The sequence below is a fragment of the Charadrius vociferus genome, unplaced genomic scaffold, assembly GCF_000708025.1.
Source record: "Charadrius vociferus isolate BGI_N301 unplaced genomic scaffold, ASM70802v2 scaffold51, whole genome shotgun sequence".
Lineage (NCBI taxonomy): Eukaryota > Metazoa > Chordata > Aves > Charadriiformes > Charadriidae > Charadrius > Charadrius vociferus.
The window spans coordinates 564,919-580,615 of record NW_009646939.1 but is presented as its reverse complement, the minus strand read 5'-3'; the positions used below and the strand labels follow the sequence as shown (position 1 = coordinate 580,615).

General features: G+C 38.9%; 1 protein-coding gene across 1 annotated transcript in view; it reads left to right on the top strand.

Annotated features, from left to right (window-relative positions):
* The window catches only part of TGFBR1 (transforming growth factor, beta receptor 1), a 32,256-nt gene extending 16,907 nt beyond the window's left edge, over positions 1-15,349 (top strand). The window contains exons 6-10 of the mRNA XM_009895010.1: positions 4,148-4,315; positions 4,999-5,155; positions 11,348-11,472; positions 12,141-12,271; positions 14,663-15,349. Of these exons, the coding sequence (XP_009893312.1) occupies positions 4,148-4,315; positions 4,999-5,155; positions 11,348-11,472; positions 12,141-12,271; positions 14,663-14,788 (707 nt within the window). The 3' untranslated portion in view covers positions 14,789-15,349. The remainder of the gene's footprint in view (positions 1-4,147; positions 4,316-4,998; positions 5,156-11,347; positions 11,473-12,140; positions 12,272-14,662) is intronic.
* The last annotated feature ends 348 nt before the right edge of the window (positions 15,350-15,697 follow it).

The window sequence follows — 15,697 nt, the reverse complement described above, 5'->3', positions numbered from 1 at the left end:
TCTGCACACTTTCAGATAACTTTATGTACTAAAATATTTTGGTGTCTACATTCCTTTCCCTTAATTGAAAGCTGCATTTCAGTAGGTGAAAGTTCTGTTCAGACTACCTTATGTGGTAAGCAGATCTCCAAGAATGGTGTTGGGGAATATACTGCAGAAAATGAGCAGAATTCCTTCATTTTGAGAAAAGTAATACTTGAGCCATTTATTCTTTTCGAAGCTGTGGCTTTATCCTGAGCAGAAGGAATTTGACTGCAAGATCTAGCTAATCTACACAGTTCAGGAGCTTTTCATCAATTTAATGAGATGACTATCTCAATGTGATAGTCACGCTGATCCAATAACAAAGTATTAGTCCTTTTCCAGCCGCAGACAAAAGTGTTTGTTTTTCCCGACATCTCCCTGAATATCTAATTTCTAAGAGTTTTCTAGTTAGAGATCCCATCTGTATCTGATCTTCTCGCTGCTTTTCTCCTGTTTTTTATGTTGCATTACCTGCATGCTAAAAAAGGGTAATGTATCCCCCTCTCTTTGAAACACTTTACTGCATGACACTAGAGAACACATGGAATTAGGCAGTTTCTTTTTTTCTTTTAAAGATTCAATTTGGAACGTAAGTCTGCAGTTCCAAAACTCTTGTACCAAGCAATATTGTCACACCTTAAAACCTAGTATTTGGTTTACAAACAGGCATGTGTCAAGTCCAAATTTGTTTTCCTATTACCAATGTGAAAAAAGGCTTTTTTCACTTAAATTAATTCAGTCAATTCAATTTGAATTGAAAATTGATTATATATTTGATAAAGCAGTTGTTATAAATGCCTTCTTTCAGAGGCAGCTTGTCTAAGACGGGTGTTGCTTGGACTTCACTAATGTTTTTCTCAACTGTAATCACTCTTTCTAAGAACAAATCTGAAAGTTTCTTTACTCAGAATTTCAAATTGTGTTAGAACTGCAAAAGAAAAACATTTACTTCTGAGTAATTTTGATGGTCTAAAAATTCATGTTTCTTGCAAACAGATGAAAGAACCATAATTAATCTCTTAAATAGGTTTCCAAGAATATATGTAAAGTTTTCTAATGTTCTTGAATATCTTAAGATTGCTTCAGACTTTTGGTCATGGTGTGTATGTGAACTAAATTAGGTTACTGTGTCATGGAAGGCTGTGCTACTGTATGTAATTACTACTGAGTTTAGTTACTTTTTATTACCTGATAACGCAGTTCCTGTGATTGAAAGCTTCATGGCAAATGCTGTTTACTGTGCAGACAAAAATACTCAGGGTCAGGTTAATTATTACCTTGTAATAATTAACTACTGTCAACAGTCTAAGTTCATCATAACATGTTCTACTTAGATCACTAAATGAATGTGTAGCTTGTCAAATATAGCAAGGTAAAGAAAATGTAGTGGTTCACATCTAATAGCTGGACATTGTACTTATTGCTGTATTTCAGCTTGTCTGTAATTAATACTATTCATGTAAGCTTGGATGTAATGCTATCACTTCTTAAAATCTGGTTGGAGAGCCACAATAGGAAAGGATCATGACTCTCTTCAGAATGCATAGTAAGCCCAGCTTTCTATTTTTCTCCTTCAGAAGGAAGGTAAAAACAGACTTAAAGACTTGTAGGTAATAAATAAGATAAAACTGAAGTAGAAGGATGAGTAATCAGCAGCACGTTCTCTTCTTAAGTGGGCACCTAGAGTTAAGAGGGGGGGGAAAGCTATGCAAAGCCATTATAATCTTGATTCAAAGCAATGATAATTCTTTAGAAACTATGTGACATCTTTAAAAGTTCTATTTAAACACCATAGGTCTGGTACACTAGTTAAAAAAGATTACTAATTTCCCTACTTATTGTTGTCTAGTGTAGACATCTGCTGAGGTATCCCATTCAGAAGAAACATGAGAAGAAATCAAATACAGCATCAAGCAATAAGTGTCTGTATGTGTTAATACCCAGTAGAGGATTGTTTCAGGCAATGTAGGGTCATAAGTGGTGAAGCTGTAGAATAAAACTTGAGTGAAGAGAATATTCTGAACTGATTAAGTTAGTTTATTTTGAACTTATACAGCTTTTTGGAGGTCTTTGACTGTATGTATTTGACAGCACCTTTTATATGCCCGTGAACACATAACCTGTTTCTGATGGTTCTGTAAAACTGGTGGAGTGAAGCTAATACTGTTGGATTGACTTTTCAGAGACCATACTTCTCTTTGGAAAAAGTCACATTTAATAGTATGCTGAGCTCTAAGAGTTCATGCTTGGATAGGCAAAGTAGCAGAAGAAGCAGCAGTCCTAACTATAAAATAATTTTTTTGTTTAAAAAAAAAAAAAAAACCACACAAAAAAAACCAAAAAAAAACCCAACCCAAACCTATTTCCTTTAAAAAAAAAAAAAGCCCCAAACACAAGACCAAAACCAAAGCTTAGGTAGGAGTCACTTCTGTGGGCATATTATAAGAAGCTTCCCACTGCAACAGCAGCTTTCTAACAGTCCTTTACAGGTTAGAGCATTTGACCGCTTTATTTTGCGTGTTTAAATTAACAACTTAGTTGAGACTATTCTGTGAATGTAGCAATGCGGACTTCTCTTTCTTTTATGATTAGACTTTTAGTTCCCTACTCTGAAGCATTTGCTGGCTTTTTAATTTTATTTTTTTTTCAAATTATTTTTAATGGCATCACTGGCCTCCCTAGAAACATCCAACTAGAAGGGATGCCTCAAAGTTTTCCCACCCCCACCCAAGTGCTTATTTAAAGATAAGTACTTATATAAGGGGAGTTTCTGTCAATCTGTAGATCAGGCGTTTTGGACCTCTGACTTTTCTGGGCCAAGCATGTTTCAGTACATTTATGATAGGAACTAACTTCTGAATTCAGTTCTTCCTATTCTTCATATTTATTTCTTGAGTATGCATTTTGATAATCTATAGGGACTACCACATAATGATATCTTTTTGTCTGCTGCTGAATTCTCTCACTTGTTGTTAGAGAATAGTGGCTGTATAATTCAGGATAGAAGTCCAACTGAAATCTTTTGTGGGATAACTAGTCTTTTAAAGAGATTAAAGACTCTTCTACAAGAGTAGTTAGCCACAGAAACACTTCTCTGATCTGCAATGTGAGAGTTGCTTTTATAACAAAGAAAACTGGAAAACCTATTTGGTGGCAGGATTGTTAATTTCTGGGTATATTTCTACTTCTTGTGTTAAAAAAAACCAACCTTCCCCCCTCTCTTGATTTGAATTCCTTTAATGGTCTTCTCTCTGTAGCTTAAACTTCAAAATATTTTGTGTCAGCTGGTTTAGTAATGTAAACAATTTAACTTTTATCTTCCATTTGTATGCCTTGAGATATCTGCAGATGTATTATGTAGTATGCGTAAAATAGCCTGTCTTGTTCTTAATAGTTCAGTGAAAAATCATACAGCAAACTGTTTTTCTCATCTCCTTATATTTTTCATTCTCCTTACCCTTGTGCTTCCTGGAAACCTCAATTTTGGCCAGCAACTTAGAGGTCACCAGAGGTGGGATTTGATTTTGTTTTTGAAGTAGTAAGTCCAATTGCTGCTTGCAAGCCTCTACTCCAAGAGGAAAAATCCATCAGCTGCTAGTAACTTTGTAAATTGTCTCCCAGGCTAAGGCCAGATAGGTTATGGGAAGACCAAAGGAGTTACGGGGCAAAGCTTGTGTCCTGCTTGAAGGATGTTTATTTCTTTTATGGGTAGCCTGGACAATAGCGTACTAGACAGTAGTGACAGGATTAGTTTTGCATCATGCATTGAGCACTGTTTCTCCCAAGCAGAAGACTTGGGGGAAGGCAGGTCCCGGCTAATAACCTGAATAGTTCACTTCAGACTCATAGTGACATCTGCTTTCTATGGTTTCTCTTTTAGTTTAAATAAAGGAATACTCGCTAAACTGTTCACAAAGTCTTGCATGGTAGTCCCAGTCCTTACAGAGGCATTTAAATGTTATGGGGAAGAAATAAAGATCTAAGTCTTAACTGACTGAGGTTACTTGCAAAACATAATTTGTACTTAATAAGCATTGTATAAAACTGGCATATATGGTTTGCTTGTTTTTTGCTTGTCTTTTGTGTCTGTATGTGTGGTATTCACAGCAGTGTTGTTTTGCAGACAATGGTACATGGACTCAGCTGTGGTTGGTGTCAGACTATCATGAGCATGGATCACTCTTTGATTACCTGAACAGGTATACAGTAACAGTGGAAGGAATGATAAAATTAGCTTTGTCCACTGCCAGTGGTCTTGCTCATCTTCACATGGAAATTGTTGGCACACAAGGTAATCTTACAACTATTCAGCCTGGCGTGTGGATAATACTGGATTTATTTAAAATGACACATATGTAGCTCTTTTTACTATAATTCTCTTAATTAGAACATCCAACCTTTTCAGGGTGCAGTTGCTTTGCACACAGCTATTTACTTATGTGATGAGAAGGCAGCTGAATTCAGCACAGGTACCCAATTTAATTCCCTGTGGAGCTGAGTGAATTGAAAATTGTCTGTTTGGGACCTGTGATAATTTCTGAACTAATAGAATTTCTGAATTTGGAGGGTGTTTTACCTTGCTTTCTATGGTATACCCAGGTTTTGTGATGTAACAGTCCTTCCTACAAAACAGCTATTAAAAGGCACTAAGTAATGGTCCCTATAGTATCTTCTTAACTTTGATTTGAGACAGCACTATGGGTCTATTTCCAGAGACATTAGAAACCTTTTTTGTGGCAAGTAGTATGTGTACACAATAGATACTTGCAGGAAGAGGGAAAGGAACAGTAGAGACCTAACGTGCTTTTCTGGACAACCACAATGAATGATTTCAGGAGTTACCTTCGTGCACATAAAACAGCAGAACTGGAAGGAATTCTGTAACTTTAAACAAAATCAGCACCAGGCTTAGAGCAATAGCAATTATGTTTTTCACAGATGTGTTATTTCTGGGTTGTTTTTTTTCCCTTACAGGCAAACCAGCGATTGCCCACAGAGATTTGAAATCAAAAAATATATTGGTAAAAAAGAACGGAACATGCTGCATTGCAGACCTAGGATTGGCAGTTAGGCACGATTCAGCTACAGACACAATTGATATTGCCCCAAACCACAGAGTGGGAACAAAAAGGTAAAACCATTAACGTGATCTGTTGGGCCACTTTTATTATAAAATGCTTTGTTTTTTCTTGTCCCATACAGAAGATTTTTGTGGGTACAGACACAAGCAGCAGGAAAACATAAGTACTGGCAGGTAGAGTTCCTGGGTACTTCCTTGCCAGCTGGTAACTTAATTAAACTGTAGATGCTTTAAAAGCTTATTGAATCTTGGCATCTATTACTAGCATGTGTAAAATAGCAAAAACCTGCAAAATATTGTAAGGCACAAGTATATATTAAAACAATTAGGAGACTTTGTGAATGACAATTTTAAAGGCTTCACTCCTCTAGCTATTTTCTTTTTGTTTTGTGTTGCATGGAAGTGTTGCTTGCAGCCCAGTCTGGAGCTTAAGACAGGGTATTGACAGTCAGAGTAAAACACTGGATTTTTTTTTCCGTGTGAAGCCTATGTGATAGAGCATACAAGGTGCAGAGTTTTGGACATGGGCTTTTGTGGGATCATATTTTTGAGAGAAATACAAGAACTTAAAACAGCAGTCATCTTTGTTATCTAATACATACATAGAATTATCAATGGATGAGTCGATATACTCCCTTTCTTTTAAAGGCCTACTTCTGAATTTGGAAATACAGATCTTCTTGTCCTCAAAAGAACTCAGAGCAACATCAGAACTCATCAACAGAAGTGCAATTAAACTTATTACCTCTAAGTAATCATTGCTAGGCTTTCAGACAACAATAACTGGAAACTGTTCTGAAGAGATTAATTTCCTTTAGTAATCTGCAGCCATACAGAGATAGCAGCACTAACAGTGAACCACAGCAACAGAGATGTGTGATGTGGGCAACTCTTTGTCCTTTTGATGCCTGCAGGTTCAGTGGTATGTCAAACTGAAGTTTGTCATGGGGAAGTGTGTGGAAGCCCAGTGGCTCAGGGCTGTACATGATTAACTTCAGCGTATACTCTAGCAGTGTTGGAGAAAATTCTGTGTTTATGTTGCCCAACCTTCAATCAGTACATAAAAAAATACTGGGTTTATCTCTCTCTTTAGTGAGTGATACTGTGGGGGAGTGGGCGGGGTGTGATTGGGATTTTACGATGAACTAGGATGCCCCCTTAGCTGTGGCTTTTTGGAAGGAAAAAAAAAAATTTAAGGCTCAGTGAACAAAAGCTTTCAGAATATTTGCTGAAAACTTACTGACAAGTCTGTTGCTGAAATTACATTGTTCTAAAGCTCTGCTGTACTAGGCCTTTGCCAACTAAAAATACCACACAAATGGTCAGATGAGATTCACTTTTTGAACTACTACCAGATTACAAAATTGTTCCTTCTTAAAATCTCCAGTAGTCATTGGTAGTAAAACAGCAGACTATGGAATTTGTCATTGCAGACTTAGCTGCGTGCAAGGTGCATACCACATGTGACTTAGTCTTTTCTACTGCACCTACATGCAAAGAAAAATTATGTGCAAATCAGTTATTCTTAGTCTAGTCTTTGGAGAAAGCATCCTTTCAGCTGTGTCTATAGATCACACTTAGAAGACCTCTTCTTGCGTAGGTGCTACTAAATTGGTTGTTCATCTGCCTTAACAGTAAAGCTGTAGCAGCTGTCTTGCTTGCTGCCAGGGGGCAAAAGCAGGATGAAGTCTGTTTCTCACTTTAAAGACATTAGTCACTTCTACCCCTCTGAAAATTGCCCATTCTCATAAAATTCTTTGTCCCCTCTTCTTCGCTCTTGTGCATTCTTCATTGAGTAACTCTGCACTTCTAGTTAATTTTTCATAATAAAGCTCAGATCTTACCTGTTCAATGACAATTTTAACTCCCATTGATTGCCTCTGCTGGTACCTCTTCCGCACATGGAAGCTCTGTGCGCAAGTTCAGGGAGATTTGTCAAAGCTTCTATTTTTCTAATGATTGTCTGTTGTGAAAAATGTATGGTCTAGGGAATAAGCAAGACTCACTCTTGGGTGATGATCTAGGTGCTGAATCAGACTCATTATCCTTCTCTCTGACTGAATGAATCTTTATTTCTTTTCTATTCAGAGGCTTAGTTTTACCAGAAGGTGTGAACTGTGTGCTCAGCCTGCAACATAAAGAAGGGAATGTGAGCTTTAAACTGAGAAGGAAATAGAATCTCTCTCACACTCCCTGAGGCAAGTTTTTTAAAAAAAAAAAAAAAGACAATTTTTTTTTTTTTTTGAGAAATATGGCCCAACTGTTATGTTTGGTAGTTGAAAAGGGCTGTGTTTAAAAGAAGTTTGGCTGTGAATTCCACCTTAACGTGGCTGCTTTTCTGCAGTTTACCTAAATGCAATATGAGCAGAATTCTAGCTATGCTTGTGGAGAACAGGCTTGGTGAAGGGAGATGTCACACTCAACATGTTGTGTACAGCTCCTGTTTGATAACACCAGGCGCTCTATATGCTGTACAAGAAATTTAGGCAAGTAATACAGAGCTGTTGGACTAAAAGGGGTGGGGAAGAGGTCAGCAGGCACCTGAAGTTTGGCAAGACCATGTTCAACATAATTGTAAACTGCTTTGTAGACTTATCCTTTAATTCTTGGAGGGTACTGAGCTGCTGACTTTGTTCAGAGGTCGAAATCTACGTAGAGTAGTTCTGTCCAGAACCTGAAATTCTGTTTCTGACAAGCAATGCATTTCCAATATATAAGCTGACAAGGAGATGCATGTTTCTATCCCTTCTGTCTGATAGCCGTGAAATGGCTAATCTGCTAACTGCACCAGATGACCTACTTGCCTTTCGCCTCTCTTGTTCCAGCAATAATCTCTCAGACTTTTTGAGCAGTCAGTCACCATTTTGAGTTATGGAAGCTAAAGCCAATCTAAATGCATTGATGGAGGATCATGGTAAGAGGTCAATTTACCAATAAATTCAATGGAACTCACATTTCATGGGGGGGATTTTTTTTTTTCTTTTGAGGGTTTCAATTCAGCTCCATTGCCACATTCAGGCCTTTCCTGTTAAAGCCGTTGTCCTTAGGATGATTTACAGAAGCTGAGGTGATCTCCTTTACTGCTTGTATAAGTGATTCTGGCTGACAGTCTTGCAACGTGGTTGGGGTTTTTAGTTTGGTGCTTTTCCAGCTCCATCACTCTTCTCATTCCCCTGTGATCCCAAGATAGATAAAATATTCTTTCCAGACCCAAAGCTGATAACTATACTGTCAAGTAATTGAAGTAGCATAAGAAGATTATCCAATAACACAAAATCCTTGGAAAGCATTAAAACACCCACCACAATCTTGCATTCTTGATTAAAGTTTTTGATATGGGTGCCCCAGAATAATTTGAGCCTTGCCCTTATCAAAGATTGTGACGTATGTAAACTTAAGACTCTGCTTCCATTTAATAAATACTGTCAAAGTAAACCTCTTCAGACAGTTGTCCTCTACTTGTGCTGTGCTATCACTTGTGGGGAATTTATATGCCTGTACAGTGCTTAGGAGAAATCTCATGTCAGCAACCCTTGTTGAAGTTCAGGACTACTGGTTGTGTTTTTGCTCTTTTGTTGATAGCCCTTGCTTCCTTGTGTGTATGTCATTTCCATAAGACACAGTAGCGCTGAGAGAGTTCTGAAAGATCTGATAGTCCTGAAACTTATTTTAAGTAGTGTGTGTTGTATTCTGCCTACCATCCCTGGTACTAGGAAAAGATAATCCTAGTAGTATGTTGATTAAATGAAACTGTGCATAGGCTTCTGCAGCTGCTCCGGAGGTTGGGCTATTGCATAGGTTACTGGAGTGGAATACAGTGTCGGGCATATTTCTTTTTTACCAGTTACCCGTGTTCTCTGAAGCCCTGGTGTTACTGTTTGCCTGCTTCATTAATATGTCAGCTTGAGATTGATGGGGCAGCGATGTGGAGAAACACTCTAAAAACTCTGTTAAACATTACATATTGGACTTAGCTGCCAGAACTATACCAGATTGAGAGTGCAATACTACAACTGATGTTGACTGATACAGCAAATACCATTCATTCTTTCCAGCAGCCAGCGGGGATGCTGCTGTCAGTAACGCTCACAATGTGATCCACACTGACATTTTGCTTGATGTTACCACTTTAGGCCTAGTCACTAAACAAGGTAGCAATAACTTGGATGCCATGCCAGTTTTCAGTCCCTGTTTCTCAGCTGAAAGTCTGTCACAGATTTTTGTAGCACACGAAATGTTGATAAAGTAAACTTTTCTTGTGAGCACAGTTGTTAATGTGTAACCCAAAGAGGATTTAATATTAAAAAAAAAAAGCCTGGCACATCTGTATGATGAAGAGTCAGTCACTGCAGTGGTAGGGAGGCTTTTTTCCCCAAGGAATCATTAACAGTGCTGCTTTTTTAACCAGCCTTTCATGTCTCTCTTCTCTCTAGTCATGATAGGGGATATTATAAGTGGCTGCTATATCTTGGCAGATTCCAGGAGCTGGGGCTTCCTCCTGTCTGGCCTCTGGAGCCCAGCCTGATGTGTCCAAAGGGCTGGGGCTCTATCCATCCCAGGCCCATGGATGTGCCTGCTGTTTTCTTACTTGGAATTCAACCAGTACTGAGGCTGGGCATACACAGACACACACAATACTGACAGGGCTGATGACACCGATTGCTATAAACTATGTGCTGTCTTCAATATCCACATAAAACACTGTTAGAACTTGTATAAATATAAGTATAGATGGCCAAGTCTCCTTCCTTCTCTTCAGCTGATCAGGATTGAACTTCATTAATGAAAACACACATGCCCTTCTGTAGCCTCACAAGGCCATGCATATTTATTTATCAATCCCTTAACTATCAGTACAACCCTCAGTGTGTCTAGTGCCCTTTTCTGTGTTCCGTATACTCGCTGGCTCATACTGACCATGGTCTCATACTCACCAGCTCTGCTGGGTTAATGCACAGTAGCACACCTGTATGTGTGTATTCTGTCGAATACCAGTGCAAGTTCTCCCCCTGTCAGACATCCCTGCCTGGGCTACCTATTTGCTGGCTAGACCAGCTTGAAGTTTGCTAGTGAGTTACACCCATGCACACCTGCCATGCAGGTTTGGGGAAAATACAAACCTTCCAGCCCACCCCAGCAGCTGGCATCCATGTGTATAGCCCTTAAGACCTGTGATTGCCACTCCAATTGCTGGTGCTGAGAGACCCTTACTCTGCTTCTCCAATCCCAGTTCTCCCCTGTAGCTGGTACCTGTAAGCATGTGACTGAAGCCTGTGACCCGTGGTCCCACTTCAGTGGCTGAAGCAGAGACCCTCATTTGCTCCAGTTGCTGGCACCAGGGGTGCCCTCAGCTCCAGTCTGATTGTGGTTGCTGGCCTAGAATTCATTCACACTGGCAGCTCCAGATACATCCTAAGACCTGTGGACATGTTCTCCTAGGATCTGCAGTTCCCCTTCCAGCTGTTGATGCCCAGATCCCCCCCTTCTTTCCAGTTGCTTGTGTCTCAGGCCCAAGGGCAACTTCATCCCTGGTCTGACTGCAGTTGCTAGCCCTGAATTCACTCGTGCCTGCCTCCAGTTGCTGACATGTAGTCCTTAGAGCACACGTGCACATGAGGTTGAGAGTGAGATTGCATAGAAGGATAGTCAGGATTTAATGAGAAGGTAGGACACACTGCAGTGAGCTGATGCAGGGTTTAGTCACGCAAACATAGTGACTGGCAACTGTTTATGCAACCGGGCCCTTAGATATCCTTTTGCCCTGCTTCTGTTCTTCCCGGTTACCCTTCTCCTAAACATTCCTTAATAAGCATTACGTACTCCCATAGGCCTTCCTTGAATGTGTACAATCCTCATGTTCCTTTTGTTTCCTACTTATTAGCAGTTACAATGTCCAGACTGGCTTTCTCTAAAGCTACACCTGGCATTTCTTAACAGCCCATCAGTTAGCAACTGGAGACTTTTAGTCTTTGTTATCCTGTGTCTATCAGGTTTATGGCTCTATGTGTTTATCGTTTCATGTTTTACTTATTCCCCCTATTCCTTTGATTGTTCCTCTCAGTATACGTATTACCCCCTTTGCACTGAAAGGTCTTTGATTGGATAACCTTAATGAAGCAGATTTTCCTTTGTCTCCTTTTCCACATAAATATTTAAACCTGGTTTTGAGCTGATCAGTAGCACTGAACTTTCTCTACAAGTATTTATGAAATAAAATGTTTTCTCTTTTTTTATTGCAAATAGGTACATGGCACCCGAGGTTCTAGATGATTCCATAAATATGAAACATTTTGAGTCGTTCAAACGAGCAGACATCTATGCAATGGGATTAGTGTTTTGGGAAATAGCTCGGCGATGTTCAATTGGTGGTATGTTGCAATCTTTACAAAATTGGACATGCTAAGGAGTTATAAGTAACTTGCAGAACCTGAATAAGTTTGAGTAAACAGTTTGCTCTAAAAACGGTGCAAGGTAGTAGCCCATATGTCTCAGACTTTCTAACTGTTAATCCTGTAAATGATGACTAGTTTATTCAACCTCTTTGTAAATTGATGATCCATACCCGTTGAAGAAAATAGGAAATATCTTTGTCTATGTTACTTTTTTCTAAAACCTTTGCATAGAGGTGAGAAAAGAGTGAAGTTAAATGTCCTTGAGAGTAAGGAGCAAACAAAAGTAAGGGTTAGCTATAATGTGTTCAGATAACACCCATACGTTATTGAAAATAAAACATGCTATTATAAATCATGCTTCCAAGAAGTGTATCTTTAATATAACATATGAAAGATTTGACATAGCTTCCATCTTTTCCAAATACATAAATCTCAAAATTAAAAATTCTTCAAGGGTAACGTAAATACTCTTAAGGTATGGTTAAGGATTCTTTTTTTAATGTATTTATCAGTCATTGTAATGTCACTTTTAAAAATGAAAACCAAAAAAGAAAATGGTAGGGTACTGATAAGGAATACAGTAAAAAGTGAAGAACATGTAATTTAGTGTTAACTAAAATATAGTTATTTTCAATCTATTACAGGAATCCATGAAGATTACCAGTTGCCATACTATGACCTCGTTCCTTCAGATCCTTCTGTTGAAGAAATGAGGAAAGTTGTGTGTGAGCAGAAGTTAAGGCCCAATATTCCAAACAGATGGCAGAGCTGTGAGGTATTAACTAACCTTGCTAAAGCTGCTTTAATGGACACTAGAGCTTTTCTTGATTTCAGTGGCTTAAAAATTGTGGTTGTTGTTGAAGGGAGAAGGGCTGCTTCTAGGAGAATTGAATTGCATTCTGACCATTGAGGCTTTATTGAATGTTATTGATACTTGGTTGCACATTAATATTTAATGTAACTTCACAAAAAATAATAGATAGCCCTGCATGGAGCATTCTAGGATCGCTTCCTGTGAAACATAGGTGATAATAATGTAAATTAAAGCTAGTCTGATTTAAACAGTTATACAGGAAGCGTCATTGCAAATAAATTGTGCAACTGGGGCTTGTACTGTGTTTGGCTAGGACTGAGTTAACTTTCTTCATAGTGGCCTGTATGGTGCTGCATTTTGGACTTGTGACCAAAACAGTTCAATAGCACGCCAATGTTTTAGCTATTGCTGAACAGTGCTCGCACAGCTTCGAGGCTTTCTCCATTTCTCACTCTGGCCCTCCCCCGCCCCAGCCTACTTCTGAGTAGGCTGAGGGTGGACAAGAGGCTGAGAGAAAACGCAACTGGGACAGCTGACCCAAGTTGATCAGAGGGATATTGCATACCATGCAACGTCATGCTCAGCAATAAAACTGGAGGAGGGGGGAGTTTTCCAGGGGTTGCTGTTGCTCAGGGACTGGCTGGGTATCGATCAGGTGGCGGTAAGCAATTGGATTTGTGTCACTTGTTTGTCTTTGTTTTGGCTTGGTTTTCCCCTTTGCCTATTGAGCTGTCTTTATCTCAACCCACACACTTTCTCACTTTTGCCCTCCTGACTCTCTCACCCATCCCACTGCGGGTGAGTGAGTGGCTGTGTGGGGCTTAGCTGCCCACTGGGATTAACCCACAACAGGAGCAAAGATATGTCAGCTGATCAGGCCTGTGCTAATTGTTTTGTAACTAGACTGGTTATCTCTTTCAAGAAGTGGACTTGCTAGTTTCAGCTCAGTACTCTGCCAGCACAGCAGTACTGCTTGTTGGGAGACAAATTACATTCTTCAACAGTGCTCTGTTGCCTCATGTCAATGCTCAATTGGAACTCGCTCACTCGACAGTCTTTGCCCTGTCATTGTGTAGCAAAAGAATATCCTACAGACTTGCCAAAATAGTAAATGCCTTTAGGAATTTGAATCTAAAACTCTGGTGGTCTTCGTACTTTGTGTGTCTCAGAACTTGTACTGTATGCATTTACTGAAAGATGAACACAGTTATTAGGAAGCTGAGGCTCTAGTAAGTTAAAGACTTAGAACTGAAGTGTGCTTGTAGTGACCCCTCCTAACTATGCCTCTGTAGAAGTGCTTACATCATTCTGGGGTGAATTCATTATGCTGGTAGTCACTGCATGGGCAGTAGTACGCACACCAGTGAGCTCTTGCCTTTCCAGCCAGGTTTGTTCATATTGCTTGCGCTAGGAACCCAACTAAGGCTAGAACCAATGCTTGCTGATTCAGAGCTTAGGAGAATAGCTGTGGTAGCCTACAGTAGGAGTAAGAGATTGATGAGGTACGGTGTACTTCAGATGGAAGAGGGAACTGTTTTGTGGCATGTGTAAAATGAATACATGGGTGAAGGCCTGAGATAAAGAGATTGGTCAAGAGGACACAGGTAGGAGAGAAGGGCAATGATCCACACCAACAGACTGCAGAGTCGTTTTTCAAATGCTGCCGTTCCAGTCCTGCAGACTTACTTAACAGCTTAATGTAATACAGCTTTGAGTGTAAAATCTTGGAATGTAGAGCTATTGCTTTATTTCATCTTCAGTTTTTATTATTTGCATTGTTACTTATGTAGTAGTGTTCACAGATTTCAAAGAATGGATGTTTGAAGGATAAAAAGACTCCAAAAATTTTCAGAGTCATTACAGACCTTCAATTGGAGGAAGACACCAGATAAACTTCTAAATTGCTATACATTGAACTAACTCCTTAAAAAGCAATTTCTGAGTAAAGGAAGTGACCGAGTACGTTCCCAGCTACACAGTAGTTCTATGCTAATACAAAGTACCTCCTAATTTATTACTGCTTTTCAACTGGAGATACAATAAAAAAGAGTGTATTTTTGTCTAATGCAAAAATTCAGAAAACAGTCACAGAGAAGCTACTAATTTTTCATTAAAATATTTTTGCCTGGGCTGAAATTCTACTGAAAAATACTAGTTCTGCTTTACAATATTTTAAAGAATTTTATTTTTCTGTAAATAAAGTAAGAATTTGAGTTTTATACAACAGTCTTCCATGCAGCTGTAGTACTTGTAATAGACTTCAAAAATGCATGAAGAAGCTCATGCAGGACAGAGCTTACATGGGCTACATTGGAACAGCAGTACAAATAATTTCTTGTCTTTCCTTTGCAGGCATTACGAGTAATGGCAAAAATTATGCGGGAATGCTGGTATGCCAACGGAGCTGCTAGGCTAACAGCTTTGCGCATTAAGAAAACATTATCGCAACTTAGTCAACAGGAGGGGATAAAGATGTAATCCTGGATTTGCTACCGAAGAATACTGTAAAAAATCCATATCTGCACCAGTGGCATGTTAAGAAGGTTAATTGTTCTACCTCACTGGGGGAACAGAAGGATATTGCTGCCTTTTAGTACTTCATAGGAACATCACTTATTAGGATTTTGTGGACGTGCTAAACAGTTGTGTTGGGTCCTTTCTGTGCACTATGAACCTCTTTCCCAGGTTACTTACTAAACATTGTGTAGTCTAGTTTTATTTTTATTAACCTATAATTTTTTATTTGTAAAGTTGATAGCTGGTCTTAACTTCTAGTTAACTGTGCTACAAACAGGAGGTCACTTCTAAAATGGAACTGGTTCACTATATTCTAGAGTGTATTGATGGCTCTTTAAGCAACTTTATTCCTGGCTGGTACATTGACTATTCTGAACCACTGTCACAGTTCTTTGATTCAGATTGTGAATGTACTGTTGGAGTATACTTTGCTAGCTATTAAGGTAGTATAGCATTTGGACTCTTACCTTGATTTGCAAATTGACCTCATTCAGTTGTGGGAACATAATTTATGCAACTATACTTTATACATGATTACTGGGGTTGGTTTTTTTCCACTTTTTCAGAACCTTACATTACCTTCAAAATAGATTGTATTACACCAGTAAGTGCCGCTTTTGAGTCTTTTAATGCAAAACAGTAGGAGCGTACAAAGCCTATGGTACTCTTGGTTTCAAAAATACAAGTTAAAAATCAACCGTTCAACTGCATAGCTAAGATCTAATTCAGACTCGTTTCAGCAAGTGGATTCATGGAATGCCTTTAATTTTACCAAAATCTGACTCTTCAAACCACTGTAGGAGTTTTAAATAGTGTAAGCTAGTTAATTCACTGTTGTATTTTGTAATTGTAGCAAGAGGAGTAAGGTGC